Raw genomic sequence first — 21554 nt, forward strand, 5'->3', positions numbered from 1 at the left:
TCTGACAACCCTGGTTCAGTTCAGTTGTTTTTATTTCTGACCATCATATCAAAAACAATACACGTCAACATAGCAAAGGTCGAGAAAAGGGTAGAAGCGACAAAACGCGAACGTTAAAACGTGCTTGTGACCAAAGTAAGTTAAAACTTGCCACCTGCCAGTTTCGACTTTTGCCGTTTCGCGGTTTATTTAACATAATAATATTTTCAGTGATGTGCGGAAGCAATATTTTGGCCCGAGGCAGGATACTTCGGCTAGAGAATTGCAAGCCTTTGGTAATATCTACTTTATTTAATTAATGTTACAATCGAGCGGTTGTATTCCACTCTCACCAAGCGTTCTAGAAGGTGCCTTATGGCAATGTTTAGGGTTCTTCACTGAGAAGGATCCATTCATGAATACACTTTTGGGTAGATTTCACACATGGCAATGTTTTCTATACATCCAATAGAGAATTGGTTTAAGATACTGAAGATTTTTGATTGACTTCATTAATCTTATTTTCAATTTTACATTCCCCGTAGTGCTCTATGTTACATATTTACAACGTAAATATTTTTGAGATGTACGTGACTTTAGCCTGTTTAGGAGAGTAGCTTGAATATCTGTGAAGAAAAGGAAACAAAAAATACTTTCAATTGACCCTTTATTGCTCAATGAAAATTTCAAATTTACATCATATTGTACAGTTGTAGGCCTACAGTAGGCTACTGCTAAGTAGCCTACTTTGTGTTGGTTGTAGCCTTTGGAAAAAAGAAACTTTTTGAAAAGAATCTCAAAATTTGACTCTTTTCTTGGGCGCTTTACCCTGCCCAATGTAGCCTGTTCTTGCATTACTGCAGTACCACAATGATACAAAATATAGACTTATCAAAAGTCATGAGCCTGACTAATCAGCTATACACACACCTTCACACTTTCGGCCAAAGCTTTTTTCACCTCTAGTCCGGAGCCAGAATTTAAAAAATGGCCAGAACCGAAGCCCAAGGTTGTTCCATTGCTATTTATTATTATCCTAAATGTGTTCTAGACATGAAATATAGCACTAGCTAGTAGCTGCATTTTACAACAAGCTATATACCAGCACATCAATGAAGGGTGTAAGGAAAGTAAAAGAACCGCTAAAAGAATTACAAGTCTGCATTGTTTTTTCAATCACAGGATTTTTAAGCTTGTTCTTGAAAAAATAATACAGGTTAGTAAAATACATAATTTAATGTAATCCAAAAAGTTGTTGATATTTGTTTTCAAGTGTTTGACTTAAGCCAGTGGTAGCCTCCTAAAATATTTTGAATATACCTTTTACCCAGTGCTCTCAAATAAAAACATGAAAGTCCCCAAAGTTATGTCTAAAAATCCCTAGATTACATAAAAAGTCCCTAAATCATTACCGTATTACATTCATTTTCACATTCTGAAACAAAAAAAAGAGTTAAGCGGTTTAAACAACAACACCAGCAAAAATCATTCTACATGACTTTGTTGTTAGTGGGCTAAGTCTCAAAGCAAAAAGCGGTATTTTAAATTTACAGTGATGCGCAATATTACAGGGATAGAGTGAAGATTTATCAATGCTTATCACATGCTAAAAATGACATAAACTGTGCACAACTAACGACTTAGGAATTCGAGTAGCAATTAGTTCATGTGCTTCAGCATCTAGCTGAACTCTTCACAGCCCTTGCCAACTTTAACAATTTAGCTCGATCACTTAAACCCAGTTTGTCAGCTGATAAGCCAGCTGACTTCATACCTTGTTGCCGTTGGGTGTGTAGCAAACCAACAAAACTTTCTCTCTTTAAACTGTTCCTATAGGCAGTTTTGATGTTCTTCAAGCTACTAAAAAGTCGTTCTATTGGGGCATTTGAACATGGCAGGGACATTAGGCAAGTGACTACTTTGCTAAATATAAACTCAAATTATAAGAAAACTTGACAAATAAACTGCCATTAATTTTGTAAGCAAACAAGACAAAACTGCTAAATCCCCAAAAATTTCCTAAATTATCAAATTCCCTAAGCTTGTCCCTAAAAGTGATCAAAAGTCCTGATTTAGGTACAAATTCTCGTAAAATGAGAGGATATACTGCTTTTACCTTCTGTTACAGCATCATTTGACAGAGTTTTACTATAGATTTAAGCTGAAAGTACTCTCAAAATGTGCAGTTTTAGGGTATTTTTTTTTCAAAAATTTTTGAGAGAAGTCATCTACACCCCTCTCTGGGTGCTTTGCTTTTGCCAACTTGTTGCTGGTCTCACTAACATCTGCAATAAGTGCTTGTTTTCAGCCTTCTTCGAAATTTTATGCTGGCTACGCCTCTGGCCAGGCTACTTAAGAGTTTCTTTGATTGTTCCTGGCCAGATGTGGGCTGTAGCGGCTACTTTGTAGCACTACAGCTCAAGACAAAAGCAGCATGTGGAAGTAGCGATAGCACACTACTTTCAAATTAGCAGTTGCCCACATCTGCTCCTTGCCTACCTAGCTTACAATAAAGCAGCCCATAGGTGATTGGTTAATGGTTAGTATCTAGCAGGCTAAGAAAACAAGAGCTTTTTAGATTTTCAAAATTAGTTATATAGATGAAATCAGCGATACTCAACTACTGAGAACCTGAACTACATTTGATTGAGTTGAAACAAGTTCAATTCATTGTGCCAGTTATCACTTTTTGCACTTTCCTTGTTTGTTTGTCGTATCCAGGCTTACAGACGGTGGTTGAAGATTTAGATTAAGTGGACGGGAAGGCAAGAAAGCCAATCTTTGTGTCCACCTTCAGGCATGCTTTTAAGTGTCCCGCCAAACACACAGCCGCATGCTTTTGAGCCGTGTTGCCGTTCCAGCGCTCTCACCACTCGGCTATGCAGCCACTTTCCTTGTGTGGAATTCTTGTGTCATTGGCATTGGCATTCTTGTGTCATTGGCTAAAAACACTGATGGACAAAATAGCAATTTCGGTAATTGGAAAAATTGATTTGAAGTCAAGCACACAAGCTTTTTGAAAGTTGAATTAGAACTATAATTTCTATGTTTTTCCTCTCAACAGAAAGATGATTGAGTTTTATGGTGTAGATCAACTAGGTCATCTACCTTGTTTCATTTTAAGCATTGGTGCTGGTAGGCTAACACTGTAGATTTTCACATGAAAGTTATATCATATGGTTTTGAATTGGACAACTTTAGTTTATTTTGATACAATTATTGATCACTTCCCTGGCAATTTATCTCATCTTTAAATTAATGGATGAATGGGTGGCTTTTGAACAAGCTTCAGACAATGCTGAAACCAACACAGATGAACTGAGCCAATCTTTTGACTGTGGTGCCAGTGATATTTTACAAAAATATCAAGAAGCAATCGAGTGGATGGAAAGGTCAGTGGTGGAACTGAACAAAGCTGTTCCGGATTATTTGTACCTGCAGCTATGTACAGAAAAATCTGCTTTGTTAACAATGGTGAGAAACCAAGTGTTTCTAGAGTTGTTTCAAATGCTAGTAGGCTGTTCATGACCCTATAGCTTCTATCTACTGCTTATTATTTATTTATTTGCATCAGACACAAAGTCCATAGAATTCAAATTTTTAACAATCATCACACAAAATATCAGACTAATGCAACACCATGCAGGCTTCAACAAACGATATACAAAATACTGTTGTAGTGAGTATAAAATGTAGAATTGAAATAGTAGGCTATAATAATAATAATAATATAATAATAATAACATGTTTTATTTTGCGCCCATTGCGACAACATATAGTACACTGCGATTACACATGTAACACAAAAGACGACTGGAAGCAGCGAAGGAACTATACAGTTATCGAGTCAGCTGCTCCCATTGGCTTGCCTTTATGTGTCTTGCCGGGACACAGCCGCGTGCTCTACAACGGTGTCGAACCAACGTCCTTTCGAACGTCGCGCAGACGCTCTCACCACTCGGCAACGCAAGCCGGCTATCCAGAAGACATAACATTTTGCAAAAGTGGATTAAAAATAGATCTTTTTTGCAACGTTCTACAAATGCATAACAACATTTTCTAATTAGAGCATCAAAAGTTAAAACGTCGTTTTGTACCTGATACACTCTAGCACAGGGTTTCCCAACCTGTGGTACGCTAAGGTTTTTCAGGTGGTACTCGGGTAGCTTCCGCTGTTTTCACAAAAACCTGAATTCACAACTTTATATTTTGTTTATCTGGTTTTGTTTACAAGAAAAAAAATAAATTCCCGAAACCTATTCTTAATGTTTCGTATCATTACGATCTTCAAAATACAGGTCATGCCAATTGTCAACAAGGAGCACAGTTACTTTGAAAGGTCGTACAACACTGTGGGACAGTGGGCGTCAATTGAATGAATGCTACACCAACTGAATTCACTTGTTATGTTGCAGAATCTTTGCTGTGACGATTTCAGTGAAAAAAGAAAAGAATTTCTGCAGGAAGTATTGAAAACCGTTTGTCACGTCAAAAAGAGAGTTGAAGAATATTTAGCCAGGTTCAGTGATTGTTTTTTAGCGAAGTTATGCGAACAGAGTGCACAACCCGTTCACACAAACACAATGCACAGGCTTACCAGGCCGTTCTGTTTGGTCCCACACTAACACAACACAATGCACAGGCCTACCTGGTCGTTCTGTTTGGTCCCACACTAACACAATGCACAGGCCTACCTGGTCGTTCTGTTTGGTCGAACACTAACACAATGCACAGGCCTACCTGGTCCCACACTCACACAATGCACAGGCCTACCTGGTCGTTCTGTTTGGTCCCACACTAACACAATGCACAGGCCTACCTGGTCGTTCTGTTTGGTCGAACACTAACACAATGCACAGGCCTACCTGGTCCCACACTCACACAATGCACAGGCCTACCTGGTCGTTCTGTTTGGTCCCACACTAACACAATGCACAGACCTACCTGGTCGTTCTGTTTGGTCCCACACTAACACAATGCACAGTCCTACCTGGTCGTTCTGTTTGGTCCCACACTAACACAATGCACAGGCCGTTTCATTGTGGACAGTCACCTGTTGTTGGCAGTCTAAGGATTATGCTGAGAGATGGTAAAAACGTTTTTTTTTAATATTGTTTTTTGCTTTGTTTAGATTTTTTGTTTTTAATACTATTTGCAATCATTTCATACATTTTTCTAGCTACGTTGGTTTTCAATTTTCGTTGTAAAGAACTGTGATATTGGAAGTCAAAGCAGAACAGCAAAAGTTTACCAAAAAAAAAAACTGTTAATGTTATGCTATATTTTTTTCATTAAAAAAAGCCATCGCGAAAAGAACAACTCTCATCTAGTGGTGTTGCTCACAGAATGCTTTCATAGCCTTTGTATAATGTAATATATTTCAAAATAGTAATATTTCAAAGACTTTCAGGATGTCATCAACACCTGCTTCTAGCAACGAGCGAGAATCATCGCTGATCTGCAGCTATGGCCACCCTCAAGAAGGATGCTCTGATGTGGTTCTCCTGAATCCTGACGGCGCTTGTGCGTCTCCTTCCTTTGCCTCATCATCACAGACTGAAACGTAAGTGAAATATTCTGTTAGATTTTCTTTCAATACAAGATTTTTTGATGTTTAAGATTATTATTTTCATGGTTTCAATATGATCTTACTCTCTGTGGGTTTAGTTCCACAGCAGAAGACAAGCAGGCCCGGTCAAGACAGCGAGCCATCGAAGCCACCATTGTAGACGATGCTTCGATAACCTTTGACAGCGTCATTGGGTTGGATGAGGCAAAGAACTCGCTCAACGAAGCCATAGTTATGCCATTGCTGTATCCCCACTTGTTTTCAGGTAGATAATTGTGTCAAATTGTAAATCATAAGCGAAGCATATACAGGTTGCATGTGCTTTCATCAAATTGTCTTTTTAGTGATCATTGTTTTGTTCTCATTATTTAAGTTAGGTTTGGTTTGGTTTTGAATCTTCATCCTTGGACTGACAAAGCCTTGATATGTTATTCCAGATAGTTTCGCATGCTTGTAGAGGCTTTTAACGTAGAGCCGGTTCCGAGATTGACAGAGTAAAAATTCCGATAGTTGAAGTCTTGTTGCCGGCAAATTATTCCACCCATTAGGTGCTGTTGAATGGAGAGCAGTTCTTAACGAGCGTTGCTCAAGCGCACACCATGAGAGTCGAACCAGCGCCGCTTGATCTTGCTTCTTTGCAAGCAAGCTTCTTTGTTCACGAAGTCATGCGCTGATCAACTGAGCTTTCCGGGCGGACTGTCGTTTCAATTTGTCCTTGCATTTCCACATTTTTCACATTTCCACATACGAGAATTAAGGGGATGAAGGGATTTGTAATGTCACAGGCCCAGATCGAACGAAAATGAAGACCCCATACTCGAGTTTCAACCTTGTTTGGGATCAACTTGTCAGTATTTATTTGCAAGACTTTCAGTAGCTTTGCCTGAACGAATTTATGAATGGTATTTGTAGTGTTGTGCCTCGGCAGTCGAATCACATGTTTTTGGCGAAGCAGTTAGTGCAGGGGTGGGCAAAGTTGTTCAAAGAAAGAGCCGCTTGCGGATAAATCATAAACACCAGCGAGCCGCAAAATTATTTGACACAAAATAACATAACAGCAATAAAAACACAATGAGTGTTTATCCATATCATTTTTGTACTTGACGCGCTACTCTCTGAAAATTTGGACGATAAGTTGTTAATGCTGTACGAATTAATTCTTTCAAGGGTTCATTTTGAAGTTAGGTAAAAGTACGGTACCGTATTTTCATGAAGCTCAGCTTGTGAAGTTGTGAATGAACCTCAAAACTTCAGACAACTAAGTGCTAGGCAGCGCCAGCTCGTAAAAATAAATCATAGGCCTACCTAGCCCAATTCTTGGTCTCTAAATTTCATATAATCATGCTTAATAATTGCTTATAGGCTCAATAACACTTTAATGCTAATTTCTTCCTAGCACAGATTGAGTGTCAAATTGAAGTCATAGAACAGATTAGATTTATAAATTCTTATAGAAATGAGTGAGTTAGTTGTGGTGCTACTGCTAAGCTTCAACTAATTGCTGCTTAGTGCTTAGCGACTTTACTAACTTCCAATTGTTGGTGACTGAACGCAAAATGAGCCAGGAGAGGCACAATGTTGCTTTTGCAACGTCACAATTCCATTGTTTAACAATGGCTACAGTAAAAAAGACTCTTTTTTGATCTTTTTATTGTATTGAAGATAATTAAATTTTGAAGATATTGAAGACACTGCTTGGTTGACAGCGCGAGATAACATATTTATAATGTTGATAGTCATAATTTGTTTGTAATGTTACGATTCAATACAAGAGCCACACAATTTATGTTGTCGAGCCGCAGTTTTTAATTGCCCACCGTTGTAGTTAGTAGTCAGGTAGTGCTGACACCAGAAATATCGCTCCCTTTCAACATTTGTAGTGTTATTACGCCAATTCCCTGTTTAATTTTCATTGTTCGTCATAGTTTTATGAACCATCATCGTTTTCATGTCTACTTTGTCCAGGCAATCGCAGGCCATGGACAAGGATTCTCCTATATGGTCCTCCCGGAACAGGTAAGAGCAGGTTGGCCCGGGCCGTTGCCAGCAGGATCGAGTCGCCTTTCTACGCTGTATCCAGCTCGGACCTGTTGTCTAGCTGGTTCGGAGAGAGTGAAAAGATGATCAGGGATTTGTTCAAACTGACAAGGACTTCCACCGGGAGGTTGGTGTTCTACCTTCTTCACTTCCAGCAGCTACTCACCGCGCGTGATTGTTGATTGGGAGCCATAGCTAATCACTTCCTTTATCCAATCACCTTTAATAAAACGACGAGTTTACTGTGTGATTCGAAATTGATTCTGCTATAGGCTACATCTCATGCCCCAAGTATTTAAGCTGTAGGCTACTGCTCCACATAGCCTACTTTCAGATAACTTGTTTTAGAAATAATTGACACATTATTGTCCAGATATTCACATTTGTAGATTCTTTTATTTTTCTGAGCGCAGCAGGAAATAACTTTTGTACACAGTGATCGTCATAAGGAGCCAAGTATTGTACTGAAGCTGGTATGGCAGCGGCAGACCACACGATAAGAAAGTCGTCTTTTTATACAATTTGCAGTAATGTTGATATATCTTACAACGAATAGATCTGTGATATTCATGGACGAGATTGACAGCTTGTGTCGTTGTCGTAAGAACGGAGAGGAGGATGGTTCAAGGAGAATCAAGGTGCTTTATGTTGCCATCGTGATCTTGGCTATTGCGTGGCTGAGAAAACAAACAGAGCTGCAATGTTTCTTGACCGAATTCAGGGGTATTTATAGAAGGAAATACAAAGGCTTTTATTACGTCTGACAATTGTAGTGTTATTACACCAATTCCCTGTTTAATTTTCATTGTTCGTCATAGTTTTATGAACCATCATCGTTTTCATGTCTACTTTGTCCAGGCAATCGCAGGCCATGGACAAGGATTCTGTTTATCGTAAAATGACAATTTGGCTTCTGTTTATCGTAAAATGACAATTGGCACCGATAATACATTAATAAATCTTGTTATGATAACCTGCATTGCGCCGTTAGCATCAGGCCTGGATACTCACTGCATGCTCATGGTTACTTATTAATTCAACTACCGGCCTATATCTGCTTTATATCAGGCTTACTGCAAAGGCTTTGTTAAGAAAAACAGCTTACCAGTGGTAACTTTTCAACTGTTTTTTCAAACAAGTATTCTTTAAATATGCTCTACGTAACACTTGCTGACTGTATACCAGCTGCACTACAAAACTTTCTGCAATTTAAAAAAGAACCGCATGTTTCATGCGCTACAAACTACCGCCCCTGGTAGCGTCGTGAGTATAAGGCAATCGCTTCGAGCCTTCGCATCCCCTTCTTCAGATATCCCTGACCGATTTTTTTTCTTACGTGTTTTTGCGTTACTTTTGTGGTGAGTAAATGATGTTCGTCCGCTGGGGTCATCACAGACGATCGGGTTATTGCCATGTGAATGAAGCAATTTAATGACACTTCAGCAAATACAGCGATAATAATCCAATAATATCATGATTGTAGTTTTTTTCTCGTTGCAACTGCATAGCTTTCCTTTCAACAATTCTTTATAGACGGAACTTCTCCACCAGATGGATGGCACGCCATCTAGCGACAACATGTTCCTGCTGTGTGCGACCAATTGTCCATGGGACATTGATTCCGCTTTCCTCAGGTCTTTGCTAAGCTTTCAAATCATTCTCGGTAATCTGCCAACAAAGTTGTTGATCTACTTCAGTTGAATGGCGATGCTGTCGTAAGAACACTATTGGTTTATTAAAAATTCATTTACTCAGTCCTGGTGACGCATCAACGACCGCTCAATCTAGGGGAGGTCAAGGAGGTTTTGATGATATTTTGTGACCTCTGCCACTAAGATATCGACATTTTCAATTCAAATATTGTTGCCAGTTTCGCTGATTGCTGTGTAGCAGTCGCAATGGGTTTCAAACTTATTGCGTCGTTGTTATGGAAAAATAACTTCATCTTATTGTTCAAGCACCCTTAGAAAAGCCTAAAATGTGACGTCAAAATATAAGCCGCCATGGTGAGCATTGCTGGTTAGTTTGTCATCATCGTTGATAGTTTCATGACGTCAGCGAACGTATTTCAGACGTTTTCAGAAACGCATCTACATTCCCCTCCCGGACATGGAGGCAAGGAGCTCTATCCTGAAGATCCATGCAGGAGAGGACAGTGACGTGTCAGAAGCGGATTGGAAGACACTTAGTAAGCGTCATAACCATGAAACGTCAGCGGCAGCTTTCCTCGCATGCCTTGAGTTCAATGAAGCACAGACGTGGCTTGTGGGGGACATTGTTGTGCAGAATGTTTCCATTATTTCTTGCCTTTATTTGATTATGCATGTTTGCACGAAGGTGTAAAGCGTGTTGAATGCATACACTGGTCTGTGGCTTATTTATTACAATGCAATGGGTTAACGCAGGGCCGGATTAAGGGTTTATGGGGCCCTGGGCTGAGCTGAAAGTGGGGGCCCTTATCAAGAGACATTTCTCGCTAAAAATTAATGGTGGAGTGGGGCTACGACACGGGGCCCAGTTGCATGTATCTGTGGCACCGAGCCCCAAACAGCGGACCAGTGGCGTAGCCAGAAAACAATTTTTGGGGTCCAAATATTTGATGAATTGAAGAGAACAACAAAGTGTTTGATTTAAAGCCATCGCCACTTGATGTGCAGTGGCGTATCCTGGTGGGTTGAAGCAATAAAAGTGGTAGGGGAGTTAGAGCGTGCCTAAAGGCACGCATATTCTAGGGGGGTCCGGGGGCATGCTCCCCCGGAAAATTTTTGAAAAATTACACTCAAATAATAGATTATTGCGCTTTCTGAAAACACTTTTAGGATAGTATTTGTATGAAATTTATTAGCAGATAAACAGCTACTGTATTAACTTATTAAAGATAGCTCTTACACAAAAACTGCGGCTAAAATTAGAGAACACTAAAAACTCAGCTACACAAAAACCCTACAGAGTAACTGAGTAAGCCATTCTGAAATTGTTTCCACAAATTAGTTTAAAGAAACGTAAATCGCGTAAATTTTGCGCGATTTACGATTTGCAAAATTTATTGGTGTCTTTCTGTGTGTCTAAAACAAGTCCTTGGGGGTATTAGCCTAATAGCCAGATGTCTTGGAAAACGATATAAATTTCTACAAACTTTATTATATTTTCAACAAAGGGCTCAACTTCGGAATCCAAACTTGGAAAATTTGGGGGAGGGCATGGCCTCTTTCGCCCCCCCTGGCTACGCCTATGCAGCGGATCACCTTCTTGTTTGCCCTCGACTTGCCACCCGGTGCAGTAGGTGGGACTTGTCAGTGTATAACTCCGTTGCCAAAGAATGTGTCAATCTGTGGTGTATCAACAAACTTTAGAAGACTCGATAGAAGAAGAGCTGCATCATATCTAACTGACCATCTTGTATCAGATAATGTCTTCAAAACAGGCAAACCGCATCTAGGAATTTTCGATGGACTTGCCAACGATGAGTAGACGAGACAAGCCATGAATAAAGGCTTTGCAACAATTCAAAAAGCTCAGCGGCAGAACGGCATGTTTTTACAGGACATTTAGGCTACCGATTAAATTAAGTGAATGTGCTGTGCAAGGGACATAATGAGCTACACTACATTTCTCGCGCAGAAGAGCTTGAAGACCGTTATGGCCTACTTGCCACTCATATTGGCTGCATTATCATAACTTTGACCCGTAATCCGTACCATTTTCGGATATAGTTCAGGCCCTTAGGGGCAAAAATGAGCATCTTTAGGCTAAACGTGTTACACGTTGTTTTTTTGCATTTTTTTGTAGCTGATGAATCTAACTTCAATTTTAGTGGGTGCCGCAACTTTTTGGGTCACGTGATCACCCCCAAATCGGGGATTCCCCCCAAGTCAATTTTGAGCTCTTTTCACGGCATTTTTATGCAATTAGATACGTTATTTTTTTACATTTGGACTGACTGCCACTACAAACTACACGAGATAAAAATCGCACAAAATTATGTTATTAATGACGTCATTGTGACGTCATGTATTAATTTTTTGCTTGTTTTTTTCTTATTGTAGTCGCTTGTTTGTTGTTGGTGTTACTTTTTTGGTTACAATAAGTTACCAATGGTTTTTCAACTGATTTGATTAGTATTGAGTGTCAGTACTAACATATTCAAAATCTTAAGGAATCCAACTTCCGGAAAGTGGTTATTTTCAAGATGGCCGCTAAACCATTGAACAAAACAGTAAATTGACCATAACTCGGCCATCATATGACCAAAACATGTAGTTTTGGTGTCTGTATCTAGGTTTTTATACCCTGTGAAATCAATGAGACTATTCTCAGAATTGTTGAATTATCTGATAGCCTATAAATTCAATATGGCCATCCAAGATGGCCGCCAAACCATTAAAATAACAGTAAATTGACCATAACTCGGTCATCATATGACCAAAACATGTAGTTTTGGTGTCTATATCTAGGTTTTTATACCCTGTAAAGTCAATGAAACCATTCTCAGAATTGTTAATTCATCTGATAGCCTATAAATTCAACATGGCAATCCAAGATGGCCGCTAAACCATTAAAATAACATAGTAAATTGACCATAACTAGGTCATCATATGACCAAAACATGTAGTTTTGGTGTCTATATCTAGGTTTTTATACCCTGTGAAGTCAATGAGACTATTCTCAGAATTGTTGAATTATCTGATAGCCTATAAATTCAATATGGCCATCCAAGATGGCCGCCAAACCATTAAAATAATAGTAAATTGACCCTAACTAGGTCATCCTATGACCAAAACATGTAGTTTTGGTGTCTATATCTAGGTTTTTATACCCTGTAAAGTCAATGAAACCATTCTCAGAATTGTTAATTCATCTGATAGCCTATAAATTCAATATGGCAATCCAAGATGGCCGCTAAACCATTAAAATAGCATAGTAAATTGAACATAACTAGGTCATCATATGACCAAAACATGTAGTTTTGATGTCTATATCTAGGTTTGTATACCCTGTGAAGTCAATGAGACTATTGTCAGAATTGTTGAATTATCTGATAGCCTATAAATTCAAAATGGCAAACCAAGATGGCTGCCAAACCATTAAAATGACAGTAAATTGACCATAACTAGGTTATCATATGACCAAAACGTGTAGTTTTGGTGTCTATATCTAGGTTTTTATACCTTGTGAAGTCAATGAGACCATTCTCAGAATTGTTAAATTATCTGATAGCCTATAAATTCAATATGGCAATCCAAGATGGCTGCCAAAACAATTAAAAATGTACAATAACAATGTATTGTTTATTAATAAACCCGGTAAATTTCTATATGTATTTGGGTTAACTGAGCAGGCATAAAGAGCTCATACGATGTGGTCATGTAGACTCTTGACATAATCAGCGTAAAGAAAGCAAATGGATCAAGTATTACTAATGCTCATCGCTGTGACTCTCGATGTCATCGTCTGTAATTATGTGATTGCTGTATGGACACATGAACCAGTTTAGCATGGTCCACATCCAGCATGGTATGGTAGCACATATCTCGGGCAACTACAGTGAGGTGAACACGATTCGCAATTGCAGTGATCACTTTCAGTAGGTTGTCCGGGGCAGCTTTCATGTTCGTCATGATTGGAACCATCTGATTATTGTCTACTTTCCATCCCCAGTCTAGAGCATCCATACCATCGTCAGTAGCCTACCCATCCTGACCATAATCTGGTAGTAAACTCTGAGGCAGTGGAATTTGGTAAAGGATGATGTAGGTGGCAAGCGTTCAGGGTGAACAAAGGATTTGGCTGTTTTAATTTTCTTGACCAATGTATTGTATCGCTGTGTTTCTAGGTTACTACTGCCATCGTTGCCAAACATAACGGTCATAGCTTTGTTTCCAAGATCCTTAATGATGTGGTCTGTCTGATTTGGGAGAATAAAGCAATTTGCACATTCTTTGATTATTGGTTGACTTTTCACTAGTTTCTTGAAAGCGTCTTCTTCCCGATACCAAATATCCTTGACGTTGAATCACAACCGGTGAATGAATGAATGAAGAGGAGCTGTAAGCATAATTATGTCTGGTCCGATGATTGCTTTAAGTTTGTTGATGTCGTGTATTTTGGTTGCGTAAGCCTTTTCGGAGCGGAAGTAGAGGTCTTTAATGTCTGGGTCAGTGTCAGCATAGCGTAGTATCAATATTAAAAGGTCCGTGTCTTCACCAATTAAAGCCGTACTATGTCGATGAGGGCTGTCCATCTGCCGTCTTGACGATGTCAACATCTGCATCACCTGGAGCGTTCATCACATTGCAGCTTCTATTCCTCAGTTGAGCAGAAATTAATCCTTCCTTGTTGGAAGCTCGAGGCAAGAACTGCTCCTTCTTTCCAATGAACTGGGTGTCTACAGTAAAGTGAACAACCGGGTGGACGTTCATGCCGCGTCTTTGATGGGTATTGTCTTTGATAGACGGACCACCATATCCATCAAAGACCACCGTTGCTAAGCGATAATGACGAATGGTAAAATCTGCATACGACTGTGCAATAGACCCATAACTGTCTCCAGTTTCCATGGCACTCGATGCAACAAGAACCCTCCATCAAGGAATGTAGTGATCGGTTTTCGAGGCAGATTCTTTCACTACTTCATAATCGGCTGACATCACACTGCTGGCATGTTCTGTGATGGCAGTAGCTATCTGAGGCTTATCTTCTGCAAGAAACAGGGTCTGGATGTTACGTGGCTGTCACAAGTAATACTCGTCTTCCTCTCAACTGGTCTGAGTTTTTGGGAAATGACAGCAACAAAACTGCGTTATATCAACTGGTTCAACAAGCTGTGATAACTTCAGTCGATCCAAACTTGTTTACGATTGTTGTAACATCATTAGATACAGCTCTTAACAATCAAACATTGGACATGTCTGATGTTTCCCCATGTGATCACGAAGAGGCAGACACCCGTATGTTTCTCCATGTGAAACATGGAAAATCCGATGCCATAGTCAAAACAGTAGATACTGATGTGGTAATTATTGCAATTTCGTGTTTTGACAAGTTAGAAATCTGTAAACTATGGGTTGAATTTGGAGTTGGAGAAAAAACTCGCTTCATTCCAATCCATGATATTGTTTCATCTTCACCTCAATCTCAGATGACTTGCGCTTCTTTACCTTTGTTTTATGCTATCACAATCTGTGATACTGTTTCGTCTTCGGAAAAAAAGGCTTGGGATTGTTGGATGCTTAATCTTACCGCAATGTGTGGCTTATTTAACTCTCTGAATTTCTCAAGCTCACCTAGTTCTATAAATGACATACAAAAGTATGTCATAGCTCTTTAGGCAATAGTCCTACTATCACGGATGTAGACGAATGCCGTTATATGATGTTTACCAATGGTTGCACTATTGAAAAGCTGCCACCAACGTCAGCTGCTTTGATGCAACATACACGCAGAGCGATACATCAAGCTGAAATACGGAAATCAAGCCTCGTAAATGTTCAGCAACTACCTTCTCCTTTAGCTTGGGGTTGGAAACATAATGATGCAAATCAGCTTGTTCCGTTTTGTCAGTCTACTTGTGGCTCTCGATGTCCCTGTAAGAAAAAATCCATAAAATGCACAAGTCTTTGTTCATGCGAGTACGAAACATGCAATTCGACCACAAAATATCCAATCCTCTCTGATGTTTCATCTTCAATCCACATTGACGTTTCATCTCCAATCCACAATCATCATTCAAGAAATGCTTTTGACTTTCTAAACTCTATCTTGTAATAAAAACAGAGAGAGACTGTTCACCAGGCATTTGATAATAAAAGTAATTTGCGTTCTTCTGGTGACTATTTACTAGGTTACCTCCTGATGTTAAAGATGATAACTAGCTTTTGTATTTCCGACGTTTCGTCAGTCAGCACGACTGACTTTATCAAGGTGGCTAAAACAGGTTAACACAACCTGTTTCTTATTAGTGCCATCGTTGCTGAACAGGTTGTGTTAACCTGTTTTAGCCACCTTGATAAAGTCAGTCGTGCTGACTGACGAAACGTCGGAAATACAAAAGCTAGTTATCATCTTTAACATCAGGAGGTAACCTAGTAAATAGTCTATCTTGTAACTTGAAAAAACTTGTCGTACACGATTTTTTTTAATATCAAATTACGTATGGTAGGAATTTAACATCGAAAACCGCTAGTTTTTTCATCTTGAATTAACAGTGTTAAGACTCTGACATTGCATCATCTGGGGTCGTGTATTAATTGGATTTGTAGATCATAATTAGGGCTACATAATTATTTTAAATTTTAAAGTGGCATGACCAAAAGGGAAATTCACCCCTGGTAGCTGCTCTTCTGGTTATTCCCTTGATGACGTCGTTATTGCGTCATACTGTACTGGAATTATTGTTATTGCTTGCAATTGTAAAATTTTAAGCATTTGCAAAACTAATAATGAGAGTATTTGATCGCTTTTTTCGGAATAAACTTACCTTTGGTTCCTGAATTTGAAGTTGTCTAGTTTTAATAATGTAATGATGACGTCATAAAAGACGCAATCATGACGAAACTACTTTTAGGAATTGTGAAATGGTTTTAGTAACCGGTACTCCAACTAAAACCAACAGCAAACGACCAAAATAGGTTAAAAAAGCAAAAAAAAGTATTTGATGACGTCACAATGACGTCATCAATTGAATTATTTTGTGTTTATTTTGTCTCACTTATTAGTATGTGCTTTTTAAGTTAAAATATACAAAAATCGAATATGTAATTGCACAAAAATGACGTAAAAAGAGCTGAAACGTGATTTCTGGGGAAATCCCCGATTTGGGGGTGATCACGTGACCCAAAAAGTTGCGGCACCCACTAAAATCAAAGTTGGGTTGATCAACTGCAAAAATATGCAAAAAAACAACGTGTAACACGTTTAGCCTAAAGATTCCCCTAAGGACCTGAACTAATATGAAAGTATCAAATAAATATGTTTTTGTTAAAAAACGAAGAAAATTGAATAACTGGGGTTGGGCAGGGGTGCTGCAGCACCGCAGCACATATGGGTGAGCCGCCCTTGCTTGTTTGAGATACGAATTAAAGCAGTATAATCTCCAGCTGTGCAACTAAAAAAATTGATTTTTTTTCTTTGAGGTGGGGGCCCCCAAAAGTGGGGGCCCTGGGCTTCAGCCCAGTCCGCCCCCCCTTAATCCGGCACTGGGTAAACGGTTATTTGATGTCCCGATACACTTCATTGTACCGACCAAGGCGGTTTAAAGATCTAACATATTAGTTAACAATGTGATTGTTAACCGTCCCAGGCGAGCTGACACACGGATACAGCGGGAGTGATCTTGCCAACCTTGTCAACACGTCATTGTACGAACCTATCCGTGAACTCAATCTCACCACAAGATGGCGCCTGAATGGCAACGGAAAGTTCAGGTCAACTCTAGTTTCTGGCATTTATTTAAATCCACTTTGCTAGGTTTGAATTACTTTTCAGCAATTTTCCTTGTCAAATATTAAGCCGCCCATATTGATGGAAGGACATAAAAAGTACCAACATCAGTCGCAAATTCTCGCCCTCGGATTCGTCAAAATGTAAAATAGCTTGGTATGATGTTTGGGCAGCCACTAAGCTTACATTAAAGCACCTGCACAAAAGGTGGCTGCAATAGTGGACAACAAATTGAAACATGAAATGAAATGACAAATTGAAACATCTCTTACAGTCCTGCGAATGATGACGGTGAATGTGACGTGACGTGCAGCTTCACTGAACTGGAACCTTCGCTCGTCAACGTGAGGAAGGTCGGGGTTGAAGACTTGGAAAAGTGTATCGCGATTTGCAAAGCGACGGTTAATGAGGACGACCTAGGATTGTTCGAAACCTTCACCAGTCGCTTCGGACAGATAGGAACCTAATGACCGGAATGTATAAAGTTGAAGGTGTGTCCGTTGGAAACTTCCCATATGTTTCCCTCCCCATCCGTTTAATTTGAAGCATTGGCTTGTTGGTGAACAGGTGATGCCACTGTGCCTTGACTAATAAAGCTCTGTCAGTATGGTTGTAGGGATAGGCCTATGGCTAAATCCATGGGATGCACCACTACTACAGATGTAGTTGCTTGATAACGGTAGTCGTATTATTTTTTGCAATGGAAGAACCTTTCAGTTTAATTGGCATCTAATGTTACTTGCTACTTCACAGCAGCACCAACTTAATGAAAAGTGGCACATTCACACGATTGTATGTTACGGCTAGAGCAGTGTTTCTCAACCTTTTGTGGTTCACGACCCCTTTTAGGTGTTTAATACAGCCTACAACCCCCTTCCTGCTCTCTTTTTTATAGATAAGCTATAAAAATTAGCACAAAAATACATTTCAATAACATTTACTTTCAAGGAACTGCTGAATATCACGACTTTTAATATTTGGCGTTTCAAACCGGCCTCATGGCGTTAAAAAAAATCTAAATGCTTGCTGATGTGATAGGAATGCTTTGTTTCTAAATGCCGTTTTAACTTTAATGGCTTCATAAATTCAGCACTGAGAACTACTACTGTACATTGCACAAAACACACTGTGGCTTCTCAATGCTGTTGCTAACTATGGAAGTAATGCCAAACGTTAAATACTTTTCAAAATATTTTCGTTTCTTGTCCATTGTAAGTAGGGGAAGGGAAGGTAATTTGATACACTTTTAACATTTTCGCCTGTTAACTGAAAATTACGTGACATAAACTATGGATTTTAAGCTGAAATGAAAGTCTAATCCCTTACACACTTTTTAAAAACATTTTCACTTTTCTGTTTTTGTTACTTTTTTTTTAATTGAAATTTTAAAAACGTCACTCAAATGTATCAATTTACCTTCCACGGAAGGTAAATTGATACACCCAGAAGGTAATTTGATACAGTAAAACTAATACAGAAATCCCCTTTGACAACAAAGCAATAAATGAAAATTTAATATGTGGTTGGCGTGCTTGGGTGCAAGGATGACTGTTGAGGCCTATGTGTGCAACGAAGCTTCTGCAGCGGGATGGACATGGGAAGGATCATTGGCTGGAGTTCTTATTCAAGGGGGGTGCTTTGCGCTTTTCTCATTTTTTGACAGCAGATAGCGTGTAGGCCTATGAAAGCCTATATAATAGTCGTTTCCCAAAGTAGCAGGTCTTGTTAATAAAGAATAACTTATTTAAATCAACTAGATCAATGACAACATTTATTACAGTCACAAAAAGAATTTAATATACTGTATCAATTTACCTTCTCCACATGTATCAATTCACCTTTTTCAAAAAAAGTCATAAAATTCTGATTTTTGTATGCTTGAATGCACATTGCAGAAAAAACGTGACATGCCCTTGAAGCCTTATCAATGAACTGTCAAATGAGTTTGGTTTTATCTTTCAGGAACTTTTCTTTAATTTTCCAGACGAAAATAATCATGAGTTAAAAATTTTACGAAAATACTCAAAAAACACACTTTTACAATTTTATGCCATAAAAGCACGAGTTAGCTGCATGGTGCAATTTTTGTAGGCATTATTTTCACAGATCTTCCACCTAATGACAATATTTTTAACTAATATTTTTTGTACATTTCTGTAGGGGGGGTGTATCAAATTACCTTCCGTATCAAATTACCTTCCCTTCCCCTAGGCTATAAAACTGAAATATTTATGAACACTGAAATACGTTTAGCCTACTCTTGATTCACTTAACGCAACTGCACAATAATTAAAATCTGATCTAGACAAATGTTTTTAACAACTTTGTTCTTCACTTTTACCGCAATTTTCTTCACTTCGCAGACCAAGGTTTTTCGGCAACTAACGTTTTGAGACTGTTAAACAGGCTGACTCAGTTCATTCGTTCTACTTAAACAAACGATGATAAATTGGCCTACAACCGAGCTACGCGTTCTCTTTCATAACTGTGCAACCAATTAGTCACTTGCTACGACATTACTGTATCCAAAGTGATTGCTGCAAAGATTTTTCATTTTTCCGGAATTTTTTGCGACCCCTGGACAGGACCTTCGGGACCCCCTGGTTGAGAAACGCTGGGCTAGAGGTTTTCTATCCTTTCCCTCGTGCTCCTTCCTCCTTTAACTAGCTTGTCCCACTTTACAACTTTCTGTGAGATGTTTCCTCCTATTTGTGTTTAAAAAGCTCGCGGCGTGTTCTTGAATAGAAATTAGTTGATAAATCGTTTTTTAATCAGTCTCCCACAATAGGTTTGATAATTTTGTTAACAACAATAAGTCTAATGTGGTGGTAATCTTCTCGGTTTCAGAACTAACACTGTAAAACATTTCTTTTGGAAATGTGTTAACGTCATAGTTTCAGATTTCATCAACCACCACTTGCAAAATGCGTTGCTTTCAAGTTATCGAAAGATTTTATTAAAGCTGTTGTTTGAGAATCGTTGATGTTGAAATTTGGTCTTTTTAAAGCACGTATGCTAAATATCTGCTTTTCTTATCCGAAATTAGTTGAATACTCTCAGATAAACACGCTTTTTTCATTTTTTGCAGGCCACTGCCTCCGTTCAGTCACATCCATGTTTGGTCATAGATATGCTCATCTGTACATCCATGTTCTAATACAAACTCACGACAATAAAAATGCTTGACTCATCTCATTGCTAAATACTGCTTCACCGGGAGTAAGAGTGTTCGGCAGTGGTTCTGCTGTTATGGATCCACCATAGCCTACAAACTCGAAACCCTGCAGTTGTCTAAACTTTCGAGAGAAAGTGACTCAACTTTATTAATTGTTTTTGTGAGACATTGTCCACTAGCGAGGTTATAACCCATCCTCAGGCAAAAGCCCGTTTCGATGTGGCCCAGGATAGAAAATAAAGTGTTGAGCTGTTTCTACGGCCAGACTGCACATCACACAGTAGCCTACGACGATTGAGGTTCGAGATCCAGTTTAAGTTATTGTTTCTTACCCTGGTGGGTGGTGGAATGGATGAGCTGGTAGATAAGATGATGTGTTGATGAAGCTTTCATCCCCTTTTGTGACGGTGTCGTGTTGGTTATGAAGTGTTGCGTTTGCTGTTGATATATATAGACATAACAGTGCAGCACAAGCAGTCGACATTATTGTTAGGTAGGCCTAATCTTTTGTAAATTATTTCGGATTGCAATTGAAGTCTTCACAAGAATGCAAAACAGCATTTCTACGTGGTCTTTCCATTGCGATTCCGTTAGGCTATACTTAAATGTTGTTTTAGTTTGTGGACAAAAAGTGAAGCTTTTTGCTGCGCGGAAACAATCGGCCACCCCCACTAGTGGGGAACAAACCGACGATGGATGATGATGATGATTAGTATCAATCTTTCTAATTGAAGAAGGAAATTCGTTCCCTGTTTTTGTTTGCTGTGAATTCTATTGAATGCTGAGTAGGCCTAAGCGTTTTTGAGAAGTATGGAATCTTTAGAGCAGTGGTTCTCAAACTGGGGCCGTGTGAGTCTCACAAGGTGGGCGCAAGAAATTGAAAAACTCTGCATCCGGGACTGCATGAATAAGACAAAACATGTCTTCACAACTACGCTGGACAGACGATTGTTGAAGATGAAACTTTGTGTTACAGTGGCACAGTGTTTGTAGAGCGTGTTGTTGTCACATCTCGCATTCTTTGTAATGTATTAGACGTTGCTAAATGTTTCTGCGACACCTTAACTCTCGTAACACAACGGTTTTCTGGCAAAGCAGCCTCGAGCTCTAATTGTAATAATAATGGCAACGACTGACTGACAAGTGACAGCGGCTAGAGGTGCAGCAGTATCCCGAACTCTGCAACAGTAGGCTACCATGCGTAAAAAATTTTTTAACATTGATTTAATTAGGTCTATTTTTAATTAATCAATTCTATTGACATAAAATGAGTGGAAAAAAGAAAAAGTATGACGAAGTTATCTGAAATTTGACTTCAATTATAGATGCCATAGTAAATGACCAAATTGTACCACA

At 39.0% G+C, this 21554-nt stretch overlaps 1 protein-coding gene across 2 annotated transcripts; it reads left to right on the plus strand.

Annotated features, from left to right (window-relative positions):
• Positions 1 to 3051: 3051 nt before the first annotated feature.
• On the plus strand, positions 3052 to 20607 carry LOC145781015 (uncharacterized). Of its 2 annotated transcripts, XM_082592722.1 has the most exons (12): positions 3052 to 3453; positions 4395 to 4498; positions 5390 to 5542; positions 5647 to 5813; positions 7514 to 7712; positions 8142 to 8223; positions 9119 to 9219; positions 9658 to 9773; positions 10743 to 10868; positions 16884 to 17007; positions 17298 to 17514; positions 20112 to 20607. In XM_082592722.1, exons 1-11 carry the CDS (start codon positions 3238 to 3240, stop codon positions 17488 to 17490), a joined length of 1581 nt encoding a protein of 526 aa, XP_082448848.1. In that variant the 5' UTR covers positions 3052 to 3237; the 3' UTR covers positions 17491 to 17514; positions 20112 to 20607. The 2 variants fall into 2 exon arrangements, with proteins under 2 accessions (XP_082448848.1, XP_082448849.1); XM_082592723.1 differs by lacking the exon at positions 10743 to 10868.
• The last annotated feature ends 947 nt before the right edge of the window (positions 20608 to 21554 follow it).

Source organism: Aplidium turbinatum, chromosome 12, assembly GCF_918807975.1.
Source record: "Aplidium turbinatum chromosome 12, kaAplTurb1.1, whole genome shotgun sequence".
Classification (NCBI taxonomy): Eukaryota; Metazoa; Chordata; class Ascidiacea; order Aplousobranchia; family Polyclinidae; genus Aplidium; species Aplidium turbinatum.